Source organism: Coregonus clupeaformis, chromosome 34 (assembly GCF_020615455.1).
Source record: "Coregonus clupeaformis isolate EN_2021a chromosome 34, ASM2061545v1, whole genome shotgun sequence".
Taxonomy (NCBI): Eukaryota; Metazoa; Chordata; class Actinopteri; order Salmoniformes; family Salmonidae; genus Coregonus; species Coregonus clupeaformis.
In genome coordinates this window covers 43,783,355-43,798,878 of record NC_059225.1, presented here as the reverse complement: position 1 = coordinate 43,798,878, position 15,524 = coordinate 43,783,355, and the positions used below count along the sequence as shown (strand labels likewise).

The following is a 15,524-nucleotide window of genomic DNA, read 5'->3' as shown; positions in this document are numbered from 1 at the left end:
ACAGGCACTGGAAGGGAGACATCCCAGTGGCAGATGTAGGGAGAGTATTGTGGGCATACTCAACCCAAGGCAACTGAGAGGCCCAGGAGGTGGGGTTGGAAGAAACCAGACAGCGTAGCGTGGATTCCATCTTCTGGTTGGCTCTCTCCGCCTGACCATTGGATTGGGGGTGAAAACCAGATGTGAGACTGACTGTAGCTCCAATGGCCAAACAGAAGGACTTCCAGACAGCAGAGGTAAACTGAGGGCCACGGTCGGAAACGATATCACTGGGCAAACCGTGGACCCTGAAAACCTCCCTAACCAGGATCTCGGACGTCTCCGAGGCAGAGGGAAGCTTGGCAATAGGCACAAAGTGGGCGAACTTGCTGAATCTGTCCACGATAGTCAGAACGACCGTGTTCCCCTCAGAAGCGGGCAACCCCGTGACGAAGTCCAGGGCCAGATGCGACCATGGACGCCGGGGAATAGGAAGGGGGTGAAGTAGTCCAGAGCTGGGCCGATTGGTACTCTTATTCTGCGCACACACTGGACAGGCAGCAACAAAACCCCGAGTATCCTCGGCCATGGCAGGCCACCAAAAACGTCTGCGAAGAAACGCCATAGTCCGAGCCACGCCAGGGTGACAAGCCATCTTGCTGGCGTGGGACCATTTGAGGACAGCAGGACGAACCGACTCAGGCACAAACAACCGACCGGGTGGACCGTTACCGGGACCGGGCTGAGTCCGAAGGGCCGCCAGCACCTCCTCCTCAATCTTCCACATCACTGCTCCCACGACGCAGTTCCGGGGGAGAATAGTCTCGGTCTTGGACCCACTCTCCTCCGTCTTGGAGAACATCCGGGACAAGGCGTCCGCCTTGCCGTTCTTAGATCCAGGTCGGAACGTCAGGGCAAACTTGAATCGTCCGAAAAACAACGCCCACCTGGCCTGACGGGAGTTGAGACGTTTAGCCGATTGCACGTAAGCAAGATTCTTGTGGTCAGTCCAGACAATAAACGGTTGCTCCGCCCCCTCCAACCAGTGGCGCCACTCCTCCAAGGCAAGTTTCACCGCGAGAAGCTCCCGGTTACCCACATCGTAATTCCTCTCTGCAGGCGAAAGGCGACGAGAGTAGTAGGCGCAGGGATGGAGTTTACTGTCCGTGGAGCATCGCTGCGACAGGATGGCGCCAACTCCCACATCAGACGCGTCCACTTCAACGACGAACTGACGGGCCGTGTCCGGTTGAGAGAGAATCGGTGCGTTGGTGAATCGCCTCTTCAAATCCAGAAACGCTCGATCCGCCTCCGGATTCCACTTGAAGGTCCTGATACTGGAAGTCAAGGCAGTTAATGGAGCGGCCACACGGCTGTAATCCCCGGATGAATCTGCGGTAGAAATTCGCAAACCCCAAAAATCTCTGGAGTTGCAATCTCGTACCGGGCTGGGCCCATTCCAGAACCGCTCTAACCTTCTCCTGATCCATCCTAATCTCACCCCTGGAGATGATGTACCCGAGAAAGGATGTAGTGTGGGCGTGAAACTCGCACTTCTCGGCCTTCACGAACAGGCGATTCTCCAACAATCGCTGCAGAACCTGCCGGACATGCTGGACGTGGTCGGAAGGTTCCTTCGAGAAGATCAGAATGTCATCCAGGTAAACAAACACGAAGAGACCGATCATATCTCTCAGGACGTCGTTCACCATACTCTGGAATACCGCTGGAGCATTGGTCAGTCCAAACGGCATCACCTGATACTCGAAGTGACCCATCGGTGTATTGAAACCCGTCAACCACTCGTCCCCCTCTCTGATCCGGACCAGGTGATACGCATTGCGTAGGTCTAGCTTGGTGAACACCGTAGCACCCTGTAAGGAGTCGAAGGCAGAACTCATCAAGGGCAGGGGATACTTGTTCTTGACCGTGATGTCATTCAACCCCCGATAATCAATACACGGTCGAAGAGAGCCATCCTTCTTTCCCACAAAGAAGAATCCTGCCCCCAGGGGGTGATGACGAGGGACGAACGAGACCAGCAGCTAGGGACTCCTTGATGTAGGTCTCCAACGCCTCACGTTCAGGTCGGGAGATACTGTATAACCTTCCCTTGGGGTAGACAGCTCCAGGAACCAGGTTGATGGCACAATCATATGGTCGGTGGGGAGGAAGTGACAGAGCCTTCTGCTTACTGAAAACTTCCCCCAAATCGTGATATGTCTCGGGAACCAGGGACAAATCTGGGGGTTTAGCCTCAATCACCTGACTGGGAACCGAATGGGGGCAGGCAGTCTTGAGACAGTTAGCATGACAATCAAGGCTCCAACTCGTTACCTTGCCCGTCACCCAATCGAACGTGGGATTGTGTTCCTTCAGCCAGGGGTATCCAAGGACCAGAGGAACATGGGAAGACGGCAGAATGAAAAATGAAATCATCTCAGAATGATTCCCCGACAACCGCATCTTAACCGGTTCAGTCCTCATCGTGATACGTGCCAGACTACTGCCGTTCAGAGTGGTCGCTTCAATGGCTTCCGGCAATTGCTCCTTGGAAAGCCCCAGCTGTTCCACCAACTCGGCATCAAGAAAGCTTCCATCGGCACCTGAATCGATAAAAGCGTTAAGCGCTAAGCTCTGATTCCTGTTCACAAGGGTAGCCGGGAAGCGGGGTCTGACAGAGGTACTGAGAGGTTGAAACTGGCTCGCTAAAAGTCCTCCCAACTTTAGCGAGCCGGGCAGTTTGACGACCGCCGGGAACAAGTGGAGATGTACTGTCCCGAGCGACCACAGTAGAGGCAGCAGTTGGTCTTACGTCTATGTTGGCGCTCCTCCTTGGTTAACCCGTGCCGCCCCACTTGCATGGGTTCAGAATCGGGAGAGAGGTCCTCTCCACTAATCCTTAGTGGTGGAGAATGATCGACGTGTTCTGGTCCACCACCCGACCCGACTGGGAACTGAGAAGCTGATCGATTGGACGGACCCCATTGCTTCTCCCTCCTTCGCTCTCGGACTCGATTATCCACCCGAATAGACAAGGCTACCAAGCTGTCCAGGTCACTAGGCTCCGGATAGGAGATCAACTCATCCTTGAGCTGCTCCGACAGGCCCTGGTAAAAGGCCGCTTGCAAAGACTCCTCGTTCCATCCACTCTCCACAGCCAACGTCTTGAACTCGATCACGAAGTCGGCCACGCTGCGAAGTTCCTTGGTGAAGAGAAAACAGACGCCTAGCTGCGTCCCTCCCTCGGACGGAATGGTCGAAGAGCTTCCTCATCTCGGCCGTGAACCCCTGGTATGAAGCCATGCAGGGATCCTGTCGTTCCCAAACGGCTGAAGCCCACTCCAGCGCTCGACCACGCAGCAACTCAATCAAAAAGGCTATCCTAGCCTTGTCAGTGGCATAAGAGTAGGGCTGTAGATCGAACACTAATCCACACTGCATAAGGAAGGAACGGCATCTTCCCAGCTCCCCCTCATACTTATCCGGCGTCGGAACCTTGGGCTCACGGAGGGACACAACTTCAGAAGCGGCAGGCGAGATGGGTGAAACCGGTAGTGGGTCCTCCACCGGACACTGGCGTTGGTTCTGGACCTCCGTCAGGCCGGTAGAAAGGTTCCGAACTGACAACGCGATCTCCTGTAGTACCATGCTATGCTGGCCCAACATCTTCTCCTGCTGGGTAATGGCATGGCGAACAGAGTCCAGGTCCGCTGGGTTCATATTTGGCCGGATCGTTCTGTCACAGTTCCCTCAGCCAGAACCCAGAAGCAGACCAGGACAAGGAGAGTTGAACGAAGGTGAGGGTTTATTTAGATACAACCAAAGGTGCAGAATAATCCAGGGACAGAGCGGGCGGCGTGGATGAGTAGTTGGGGGTGCAGCACAAGGTCCAGTGATGGCTCGGCAGCCGCCGACCATCAGGCAGAGGTGGGGTGAAGGTTCCGGACGTGTGACTGCAGGTGGAACAAAAACGGAGGTAAGGACACAAAAACTCAACAAAGTACAAAACAACAAAACTCACGCAAGAAACTCTAAACTGATACACAGAACACCTACTGTTCATGGCTAACGATCCGGCAGGAACTGGAGGTTTGGCCAGAACCTAAAAAGGGTGATGATGAGGGCCAGGTGTGCAGATTGCTGACGGGATGCAGGTGCGGAAAACCAGAGAGCTCCCCGGAGCGTTCCCGAACCCTCGGGAAACAGGAGACTACGAACCCAAAACACTGGTCACCAGACAGGACCCGACTCAGACTGCCGGGATCGTTACACCTGGTCTGTGAGTTTTGATGGGCGGCCCTCTCTTGGCAGGTTTGTTGTGGTGCCATATTCTTTCCATTTTTTAATAATGGATTTAATAGTGCTCAGTGGGATGTTCAAAGTTTCTGATATTTTTTTATAACCCAACCTTGATCTGTACTTCTCCACAACTTTGTCCCTGACCTGTTTGGAGAGCTCCTTGGTCTTCATGGTGCCGCTTGCTTGGTGGTGCCCCTTGCTTAGTGGTGTTGCAGACTCTGGGGCCTTTCAGAACAGGTCTATATATACTGAGATCATGTGACAGATGATGTGACACTTAGATTGCAAACAGGTGGACTTTATTTAACTAATTATTTGACTTCTGAAGGTAAATGGTTGCACCAGATCTTATTTAGGGGCTTCATAGCAAAGGGGGTGAATACATATGCACTCACCACTTTTCCGTTATTTATTTTGTATAATTTTTTGAAACAAGTTATTTTTTTTCATTTCACTTCACCAATTTTGACTATTTTGTGTATGTCCATTACATTAAATACAAATACAAATACATTTAAATTACAGGTTGTAATGCAACAAAATAGGAAAAACGCCAAGGGGGATGAATACTTTTCCAAGGCACTGTATCTGTGCTGTATTGTGTGAGACTAGTGGGCCTCTGTAATCTGTAGTTGCGTGTTGGTATCTCGCTGGCATTCAATTCATTTGATATGGACTAATCCCACAGATTAGATTTGATCACAAAACCAATCTCAGCATCTATCCACGGCCACCTGATAATGACTGAACATGTTGCTCACACACATGCAATCTGGAATTGTATTTCTTTATTCATTTAATGGCGGCTGCTGTTTGGTGGTGAACTGTATGGAAATTATATTCATACTCAGTCAGGTAATAACAGAAACAGAAAGTATAAAGCCTGATGCATTAGAGTGAACAGCAAGCAGTGGTGTTCATTAGCATTTTACATTATACTTTGTGATAGTTTATGGGAAAGGATCACAGAGGAGCAGAATTGGTCCTCTGTAGTTCAATTGGTAGAGCATGGCGCTTGTAACGCCAGGGTAGTGGGTTCGATCCCCGGGACCACCCATACGTAAAAATGTATGCACACATGACTGTAAGTCGCTTTGGATAAAAGCGTCTGCTAAATAGCATATTATTATTATTATTATTTTTATTATTATTATTAATTTGGCTGATTTGTTTCATCTAAAAAGTTGTACCAAACACCCTCTTAGAATGAGAAATAAGTCAGCTGCATATTATGGAAATAGTCATTTTATGATTGATCTGTAATGTACAGCAGGTTAAAATGTGTGAATGTCTTTATTGTATTGAATAATTTTTTATGAACCAAAGTATTTCTTATATATAATTAAATAAACCTGAAATTCATATCCCAAGCTTACACAGATTAACATAGACACACATTTAGTGCCTTCAGAAAGTATTCACACCGCTCAACTTTTTCCAAATTTTGTTGTGTTACAGCTTGAATTTAAAAATTATTAAATTTAGATTTTGTGTCACTGGCTTACACACAATAGCCCATAATGTCAAAGTGGAATTATATCTTTAGACATATTTACAAATTAATAAAAAATGAAAAGCTGAAATGTCTTGAGTCAATAAGTTGTCAATCCCTTTGTTATGGCAAGCCTAAATAAGTTCATGAGTACAAATCTGATTAACAAGTCACATAATAAGTTGCATGTATTCACTCTATGTGCAATAATAGTGGTTAAAATGATATTTTAATGACTACCTCATCTCTGTACGCCACACATACAATTACCTGTAAGGTCCCTCAGTCGAGCAGTGAATTTCAAATACAGATTTAACCACAAAGACCAGGGAGGTTCTCCAATGCTTTGCAAAGAAGGGCACCTATTGGTAGCATATTTTGAATATCCCTTTGAGCATGTTGAAGTTATCAATTACACTTTGGATGGTGTATCAATACACCCAGTCACTACAAAGATACAGGTGTCCTTCCTAACCCAGTTGCCGGAGAAGAAGGAAACCGCTCAGGGATTTCACCATGAGGCCAATGGTGACTTTAAAAAAGTTACAGAGTTTAATGGCTGTGATAGAAAACTGAGGATGGATAAACAACATTGTAGTTACTCCACAATATTAACATAAATTACAGAGTGAAAAGAAGAAAGCCTGTACAGAATCAAAATATTCCAAAACATGCAGCCTGTTTGCAACAAGGCGCTAAAGTAAAACTGCAAAAAATGTGGCAAAGAAATTAACTTTATGTCCTCAATACAAAGCCTTCTGTTTAGGGCAAATCCAACACAACACATCACTGAGTACCACTCTTCATATTTTCGAGCATGGTGGTGGCAGCATCATACTGTGGGGGTGCTTTGCTGCAGGAGGGACTGGTGCACTTCACAAAATAGATGACATCATGAGGAAGGAAAATTATGTGGATATATTGAAGCAACATCTCAAGACATCAGTCAGGAAGTTAAAGCTTGGTCGCAAATGGGTCTTCCAAATGGACAACGACCCCAAGCATACTTCCAAAGTTTTGGCAAAATGGCTTAAGGACAACAAAGTCAAGGTATTGGAGTGGCCATCACAAAGCCCTGACCTCAATCCTATAGGACATTTGTGGGCAGAACTGAAAAAGCGTGTGCGAGCAAGGAGGCCTACAAACCTGACTCAGTTACAACAGCTCTGTCAGGAGGAATGGGACAAAATTTACCCAACTTCTTGTGGGAAGCTTGTGGAAGGCTACCTGAAACGTTTGACTCAAGGTAAACAATTTAAAGGCAATGCTACCAAATACTAATTGAGTGTTTGTCAATTTCTGACCCACTGGGAATGTGATGAAAGAAATAAAAGCTTAAATAAATCATTCTCTCTACTATTATTCTGACATTTCACATTCTTAAAATAAAGTGGTGATCCTAACTGACCTAAGACAGGTAATTTTTACTAGGATTAAATGGCAGGAATTGTGAAAAACTGAGTTTAAATGTATTTGGCTAAGGTGTATGTAAACTTCCGACTTCAACTGTACATGATACTAAAATTTCCCCTATACCCATTATGAGGTTGCTACAACCTAGCCTATGAATGAAAGTTTACAACGTATGGACAGACAGTGACACATTCAATACTGCCTTGCACACTCTTGCCTGCATCTAGCTGATCTAGGTTGTAATCATTAGTCCAACAGTTTCTATTGGACAAATTCAGGTATGTTTATCCCTGATTCGTTCCGTTTGCAAAAATTTGCTAAACATTTTTCAACAGAATTGGCGGAATGAATAGCAGCCACGTTCTATTCCTTCTCGCATCTATGCGCTCTCCTCCTCTCAACTTTTCCCTTCGCTTGTGGACTTCAATGCACAACACATCAGCTGTACGTGACCAGGGGAAAAAACCTTTCCAAGCGAAACCATATCATAACCGCTACACACAACCTACATCGTTGTCACCATATTAGCTAAAGTAATTTCATAGTCAACATAGCTAATAAGACGTCCTCCAGAAGTTGTCATAATTACTGTTTAAGTCTATGGAAGGGGGTGAGAACCATGAGCCTCCTAGGTTTTGTACTGAAGACAATGTACCCAGAGGAGGACGGACGCTAGCTGTCCTCCGGCTACACAATGGTGCTACCCTATAGAGTGCTGTTGAGGCTGCTGTAGACCATTGCAAAACAGTGTATTTTAATCAATTATTTGGTGTCCTGAATATATTTAGTATAGTTTTATCTAAAAAGGATAACTTTTTAAATGTTTTAAAATGTTTGTGAAAATCACTAATTAGGATGGTCCTTCCCTTCCTCCTCTGAGGAGCCTCCACTGAACTCTATCTATGTAGGCTGGGCGCAGTGTGATTCGGGGCATGCGCCGAATACAACAGGTGTAGACATTACAGTGAAATGCTTACTTACAAGCCCTTAACCAACAATGCATAAAAATGAAAAAATAAAAAGTGTTCAGTAAAAAAAATTAAAGCAAATAACTAAAGAGCAGCAGTAAAATAAAATAACAGTAGGGAGGCTATATAAAGGGGGGTACCAGTGCAGAGACAATGTGTGGGGGCACCGGCTAGTCGAGGTAATATGTACATGTGGGTAGAGTTAAAGTGACTATGCATAAATAATAGACAGAGTAGCAGCAGCGTAAAAGAGGGGGGTGGGGGTGGGGGGGGGCAGTGCAAATAGTCCGGGTAGCAATGATTAGCTGTTCAGGAGTCTTATGGCTTGGGGGTAGAAGCTGTTGAGAAGCCTTTTGGACCTAGACTTGGCGCTCCGGTACCGCTTGCCGTGCGGTAGCAGAGAGAACAGTCTATGACTAGGGTGGCTGGAGTCTGACACCAGTCAGGATGCTCTCGATGGTGCAGCTGTAGAACTTTTTGAGGATCTGAGGACCCATGCCAAATCTTTTCAGTCTCCTGAGGGGTAATAGGCTTTGTCGTGCCCTCTTCACGACTGTCTTGGTGTGTTTGGACCATGATAGTTTGTTGGTGATGTGGACACCAAGGAACTTTAAGCTCTCAACCTGTTCCACTACAGCCCTGTCGATGAGAATGGGGGCGTGCTCAGTCCTCTTCTTTTTCCTGTAGTCCACAATCATCTCCTTTGTCTTGATCACGTTGAGGGAGAGGTTGTTATCCTGGCACTACACGGCCAGGTCTCGGACCTCCTCCCTATAGGCTGTCTCATCGTTGTCGGTGATCAGGCCTACCATTGTTGTGTCGTCAGCTAACTTAATGATGGTGTTGGAGTCGTGCCTGGCCATGCAGTCATGGGTGAACAGGGAGTAGAGGAGGGGACTGAGTATGCACCCCTGAGGGGTCCCCGTGTTGAGGATCAGCGTGGCAGATGTGTTGTTACCTACCCTTACCACCTGGGGGCGGCCCGTCAGGAAGTCCAGGATCCAGTTGCAGAGGGAGGTAGAAGCTGTTACATAGTGTCCTACGCCCCTGCCGAACACCTGCCCTCACCATCGTTAACAGAACTGCGTGTAAACAGTGCACGACAGGCGGGGTCGAAGGACACTATGTACCGGTCGCCCCCGCCTCCTGCTAGCACAGCAGGCGGGAGGATGGGGCGAAACTGTGTGCTAGCTATCTAGCTAGTGTAGTGACACTGCGTGCTAGCTATCTAGCTAGTGTAGCGACACTGCGTGCTAGCTATCTAGCTAGTGTAGCGACACTGCGTGCTAGCTTGCTAGTTAGCTAGCATACAGTGTCACGCCTGCCTCCCGCCTGCTGTATACCTTAGAAAATCACTAGCACAGCAGACGGAAGGGTAGGGCGACACCATGTGCTAGCTAACTAGCTAGCTTGCTAGTTAGCTAGCACACGGTGTCGCCCCAACTCCCACCTGCTGTGTACCAGAGTCCTCCTTAGAACTAGCTAGCTAAGCTAGCACACAGTGTCATTCACTCCCGCCTACCGAATACCTGCCCTCACCATTAACAGAACTGTGGGAAAAGTGCCCAACAGGCGGGGGCAAAGGACACTGTCTATCGGTGTATGGCTAGCTAGCTACCGTTGATGACTCACCCTGAATGTAATTCTGCTGCTCTATCAATCATAGCCCCTCTCTCTCTCTCTCTCTCTCTCTCTCTCTCTCTCTCTCTCTCTCTCTCTCTCTTTCTCTCTCTCTCTCTCTCTCTCTCTCTCTCCACATAGACTGAATTAAATCAACTGACGAATGGTATCTCCCTACTCCCAGATGGAACACGCTGCCAAGCCGAAACCGGCTGCTGCCCGTGAGTTGACGCCGTAGTAGGTTGCCGGTGGTTCTTTACGGTTGTGGATGTCGGACTGACTCCAGGGAGGGAGACTTCTTCGCAGCCGAAAGGGAGGTTACTTTTCCGTGGCAGTGGCGGAGCGCGCTGACCATGGCCTCCAACTTCAATGATATAGTGAAGCAGGGATACGTGCGGATACGGAGTAAGAAACTAGGGGTGAGTGACACTTTGCTGTAGGAGAGGAGAGGCTTCTACGTAGTTATTTGTGGTCAGGACAGGCGGGCAGCAGTAGCCGCATCAGGAAGGCAGGCAGGGGGGCAGGAGCACTGGGCGGGCAGCTGGATTATTTAGAAGAGGTTTAATTGCAGGCAGCTGTCCTGCTGTGAATTTTACAGAGGAAGATAACAGAGGAGCAACACAACATGATTCACTTTCCTTTGGGGGTTGCATTTGTTTAGATTTTTTCGTTAATATGTAGGACATTAAGCAGAATATGATGACAATAACAATGTTTCAAATTGGGATAGTGTTTGTTGGAGATATTGTCCAATTCACGTTTATTAGCCTATCTTGCAATAAGTGTGATGATTATTTATTTTCTTCATCACCACATTGATAACTATGTTGTCAAAGTTCTAATTTAGGCTACTTCCCAAATTACAGAGACAACTCCATCATTGAGAACAGCTATTTCACAATTATATTCACTCAATGCAGGGCACTGACTCCTTGCCTACAAGTATGATGGATGTATATGGTGTAAGGATAATGATAAAGTATTGTGTTGATAAAGACTGGATGGTATCAGAGTGGTTGTGAAAAATAGCCTGAGGTGGAGAATATAGCCTAAAGTAGACTGTATCTGTGGTCAAATGAGTTGTATTGATCAGAAGCACTGAAACGCTTCAACTAGTTAACTAAGTTATAACACAGTAATACAGTTGTAATAACAATAGCAATGGATTATGTTTATAACACTTTTCAAAATGCTCAAAGCACTTTGCTTACTGTGTGATGTTCCCTGGATCATAAAGCCAGCTGGGGTATTTTTAGATTACAGTACATTACAGAATTAATGTAGAGCAGAAACCTTTTCCTCTGACCATGATGGGTGATGCTGGCTAATGATGTCTGCTTTCCCCTCAACATTTCCCCTCCCCTGCCTTGCCTTTATCACGACTTTGTCTGCATGTGTTTCCATTTTAGAATAAGACTAATGTAATTCATTTTTCTACGATAAACATTTATGACAAAAGAGAAGGAAAATAACATGTGATCCTCTCATTCAGCATATCACTCCATTTGAAATCTCTCTGTTTACATTGTTGTGCATATTTGTGCGTGTATATTGTGTTCTGGCACTGTCCTTTGCTGTAACTTTGTGAGTTAGATCATTCAACCTTTGGCTGTTGTGGAGGTGGCTATGCCAGGACAGCTACCTTTCATCATGCTGGTTGTGAGGCAAGAGCTGAACAGCAATATGTTATTTTTGTTCTCACTCTGTCAACCTCCCCCAGTTTGTTGTTTGGATCACAGTTCTGATACCATGCTGTTATGGTCGTGTCTCACCTCTGGTAAAGCATGTGGTGGACTGGACAGACTGACAGACAGAGACCCTATAGGAGGACTGTCAGACACTGAGAGGTTGTCCTCCTCAACTTCTGTCTCTCTAGTCTTGCTGCTGGACTGTTTCTGTGTTGAACAATTCCATATCAGTGCTACCCCTCCTAACTCATAACCTAAGCCAAAAACAGTTAAGGCAGGGTTATTCAACTGTTACCCTACGGGGTCCAGAGCCTGCTGGTTTTCTGTTCTACCTGATGCTTAATTGCACCCACCTCGTGTCCCAGGCCTAAATCAGTCCCTGATTAGAGGGAGAGAATGAAACAAAGCAGTGGAACTGGCTTCGAGGTCCAGAGTTGAATATAAGGCCATTAGGAGGTAACACACAAAGCTGACCTTACTGTGCAATTTGTATATGTTATTCAATATCACTGTCGTTGGATGTTTTTTTCCCACTCAGCGAAGCTCACTGGTCTGTAAAATGGTCTGTCAGACATGAAAAGGTTCAAGTTGACATAAGAACCATCGCATCATGACTGACCTTTCAAAACCAACCTCCTCCGTCCTCCTCCGCTTCCCCCTCTCTGACCTTACTCTCCATTTCACATATTTTCCTCCTTTCTATTTCTGATTATGGAAAACTACAGTTGAATGACATTAGGATATTTCTTCTGTGTGGTATGAATTTCCGCGGCTAACAATAGCTCCGGCGAAAAACCTCATCAGCATCAGTCAACCTGATTGGCTCATTTTTCGAAGCTGGTCATGTGTGAAGGTTAGATCGTACTGTGTCAGTGTTTCTGCAGAATTGTTAAAAAGGTCTCGGCACATTTTCATTCTTCCCTCTCTTTGTTTATGTCTTGTTTAGTCACTTTACCCAGCCTTGGTGGAAGACATTATATTTCTATTTTAGAGTCTAGACATCTCCTTTGTATTTTTACTTAGATATACTTGAAATCAGAGTTGTGTGGTGTATTGATATAGTCAGATAAGCCTCCTCAGCTTGGAGATTCAGACTGTCTAAGAGTCAGAGATTGTTGTCTCGCCCTCGCCTCACACCTCTTCCTCGCTCCCTCATATCTTCCCCTCTCAAAACTCTCCCGTCCCTCGTCGCTCCCTGTCTCTCATCTCATCCCTCTCTCACCTCTCCCTCTTCCTCATCTTTCACCCTTTTTCTCACCTCTCTCACACAACTCACTCTCACACCTCTCTTCCTCTCTCAGATCTCCCCCTCTCCCTCTCCATCATCTCTCTCCCTTTCCTTAATCTTTCCCCTCTCTCTCTCACCTCTCCACCTCTCCACCTCTCCACCTCTCCACCGTTCTCTCTCATCTCTTCCCCAGTTCCTTCTTTGTCCTTCTAAGCCTCTTACACCCTTCGCTCTCTCTCTCTCTCTCTCTCTCTCTCTCTCTCTCTCTCTCTCTCTCTCTCTCTCTCTCTCTCTCTCTCTCTCTCTGTCTCTTTCTCTCTCTCTCTCTCTCTCTCTCTCTCTCTCTCTCTCTCTCTCTCTCTCTCTCTCTCTCTCTCTCTCTCTCTCTCTCTCTCTCTCTCTCTCTCTCTCTCTCTCTCTCTCTCTCTCTCTCTCTCTCTCTCTCTCTCTCTCTCTCTCTCTCTCTCTCTCTCTCTCTCTCTCTCTCTCTCTCACACTCTTTCTCTCCATTTTTTCTTTATTCAGCGGCCACACTGCACCCTCTGCCTAACCCTGACTAGTCCTTACCGTAGCACACACGCATGCACGCACACACACGCACACACACACACAGACAAACACACACAAACACAGACAAACACACACAAGCACACACACACACACACATGCACACACACGCACAGCCGCATCGCACGGCCGCACACACTGGCCCAACACGGAGGAATTGGCACAAAATCACACACAAACAAACAAGCAAACAATGTTTTTCCAGAGTAGGTGGTTCTACTCTACAGAGTAGTAGATCTAATCCTGTGGCTTTCTACCATAAGCTATTACTTGTTTTCTGTGCTCAGACTCAATCTGCCCGGGAGACAGATACACAGACAGACAGACAGGCAGAACCAAACTAAATATAAACCGGTGGTGAAGGGCCTACCGCTGTGTAAGGAATAGCTACGATAGCATAGGATATTGCCATTATCCCCATATCCTGTCCTTCTCTGTGAGAAACGGCAGCATAAACTGTCTTGGGAAGGGAGAAAAACGTGACCTTTTAGTCATCTGAATGCAGGTCCATGTTCCTCAAGTTGAGGTTTGTGCTAGAGACGAGGAAAGGTCAACTGTTGAATGTCTCTATCTTAGTCATAGCTAATGGATATAGGAAGCACCATTTAGCCACTTTTACAGTTCCCTGGCTGTCAGTCAGGCTGCCATTCAAAAGTCACATCCCCGTAAATGGTGACACACTCTAAATGTGCCTTGAGGGAGGAAGGGAGAGAGGGATGGGGGGAGGAAGGAAGAAAAGGAAGGAAGGAAGGAAGGAGGGAGGGAGGGAGGGAGGAAGGAAGGAAGGAAGGAAGGAAGGAAGGAAGGAAGGAAGGAAGGAAGGAAGGAAGGAAGGAAGGGAGGGAGGGAGGGAGGGAGGGAGGGAGGGAGGGAGGGAGGGAGAGAGAGAGAGCGAGAGACAAAGAAAGATTTCTGTTTTCAAAAGAGTGATATTGAGAGAGATTGAGAGTGAGAGCATTTTAATTTAATCTGAACCTGATTTGATTGTGATTATGATTTAATCTTGCTGGATCTCTTTGTAGTACTCCCTGTTATGCTCTGAGAGTCAACACAATGTCATCTCTCCAACAAGTCCAATCTGCCACCATCTTGTATTCCCCCTAACTAAGTTGCTTCACTCCCTGCCCATTCACCTCGTATTAACTCCCCTAACTGCTCTCCTTTGTCTCTCCCGTGCATTCTTCACTCAACCCCACTCAAGGGGGATCTGTCCTCACTGACCGCTCAACTGTATATTGAGAATATGTATTGTAATAGTGTGGGTATGTTCCCTGATGTGGTTGGGCACAGAGCGCACCACAGACACACCAGGCCAGTAACAGAGGAGAACAATGGTTGCATTGTGGGAGATGCCCCAGCCAGTTAAGATAGGATCTCTACTCACTGTGTGCTCTCACTGTTAACGATGACAGGCTGGCCTGGATACAGGGCATCAGGAGATTTTCAGCAACTAGACTAACTCACTAGGCAACTCTCTCAAACTGGAGCTACGGTAACTGTACTGTTACTGGTGGTGAGGTTCTGGAAAGAGGCAGGCGATTGCACTGAACTTCCTATTTCTATAAACTTAAGCTTTTAGTTTCCCATTTTTTGTAAATGTGAAGTTGTTGATCTAAACAATATGGCTTAAGGAGATTTTCACCAGCTAAGTCACTGTCATTGACTGACTGTAGCTACTGTACTGTACTTGGAGGTGAGTTTCTGGAATGAGGCAGTCAATTACACTGAACTGTTGTCAGTTGAGCTTTCCTCTTAGCTAGTTTTAAGAATGCTTCCAGAGGGAGTGTTCTAGTGTATTGCCCCGCTACTGTTAATTCGGTGATAGATGTTGTTGAAACCCAGCGCATTAATTCACAGATATGCAAGGCCAGGCGTGGGCGTTCCTTCGTTCCTTTGTTTGGACCAATTTGTTTTTCTGTTTTCAGACACAAAAGAGCTAAAGACAAATGACTGGCTCTTATCGGGCCTGATGAAAGGCGTCTCTCAGGATATGGGAAACAACACAGCCAACATTATTCACAGTGAAAAATATGCTACTATTCAGCTCCTTTCATAAATAAATCTCTGCCTTCAGACCTCGCTTGAACATTTCACATCAATGATCCCCGCTGCTCTTAATTATCAAAAGAGCTTTTTACTCTGAACAGGTACAAATGTTGCTATTAGCAGTTAGGGATGTCTAAGGCCCAACTGATGAAGTAATGTGCCACATAGAAGGGCCCGGGGGCTCACAATGGGGCATTGTGTGCATCAATACACTTTCTTCT

General features: G+C 46.7%; 1 protein-coding gene across 1 annotated transcript in view; it reads left to right on the top strand.

The window, feature by feature from the left end:
* Positions 1-9,909: 9,909 nt before the first annotated feature.
* Positions 9,910-15,524, top strand: part of dok6 (docking protein 6) — an 88,919-nt gene continuing 83,304 nt past the window's right edge. Inside the window, exon 1 of the mRNA XM_041862210.1 lies at positions 9,910-10,193. Within this exon, the coding sequence (XP_041718144.1) occupies positions 10,128-10,193 (66 nt within the window). The 5' untranslated portion in view covers positions 9,910-10,127. The remainder of the gene's footprint in view (positions 10,194-15,524) is intronic.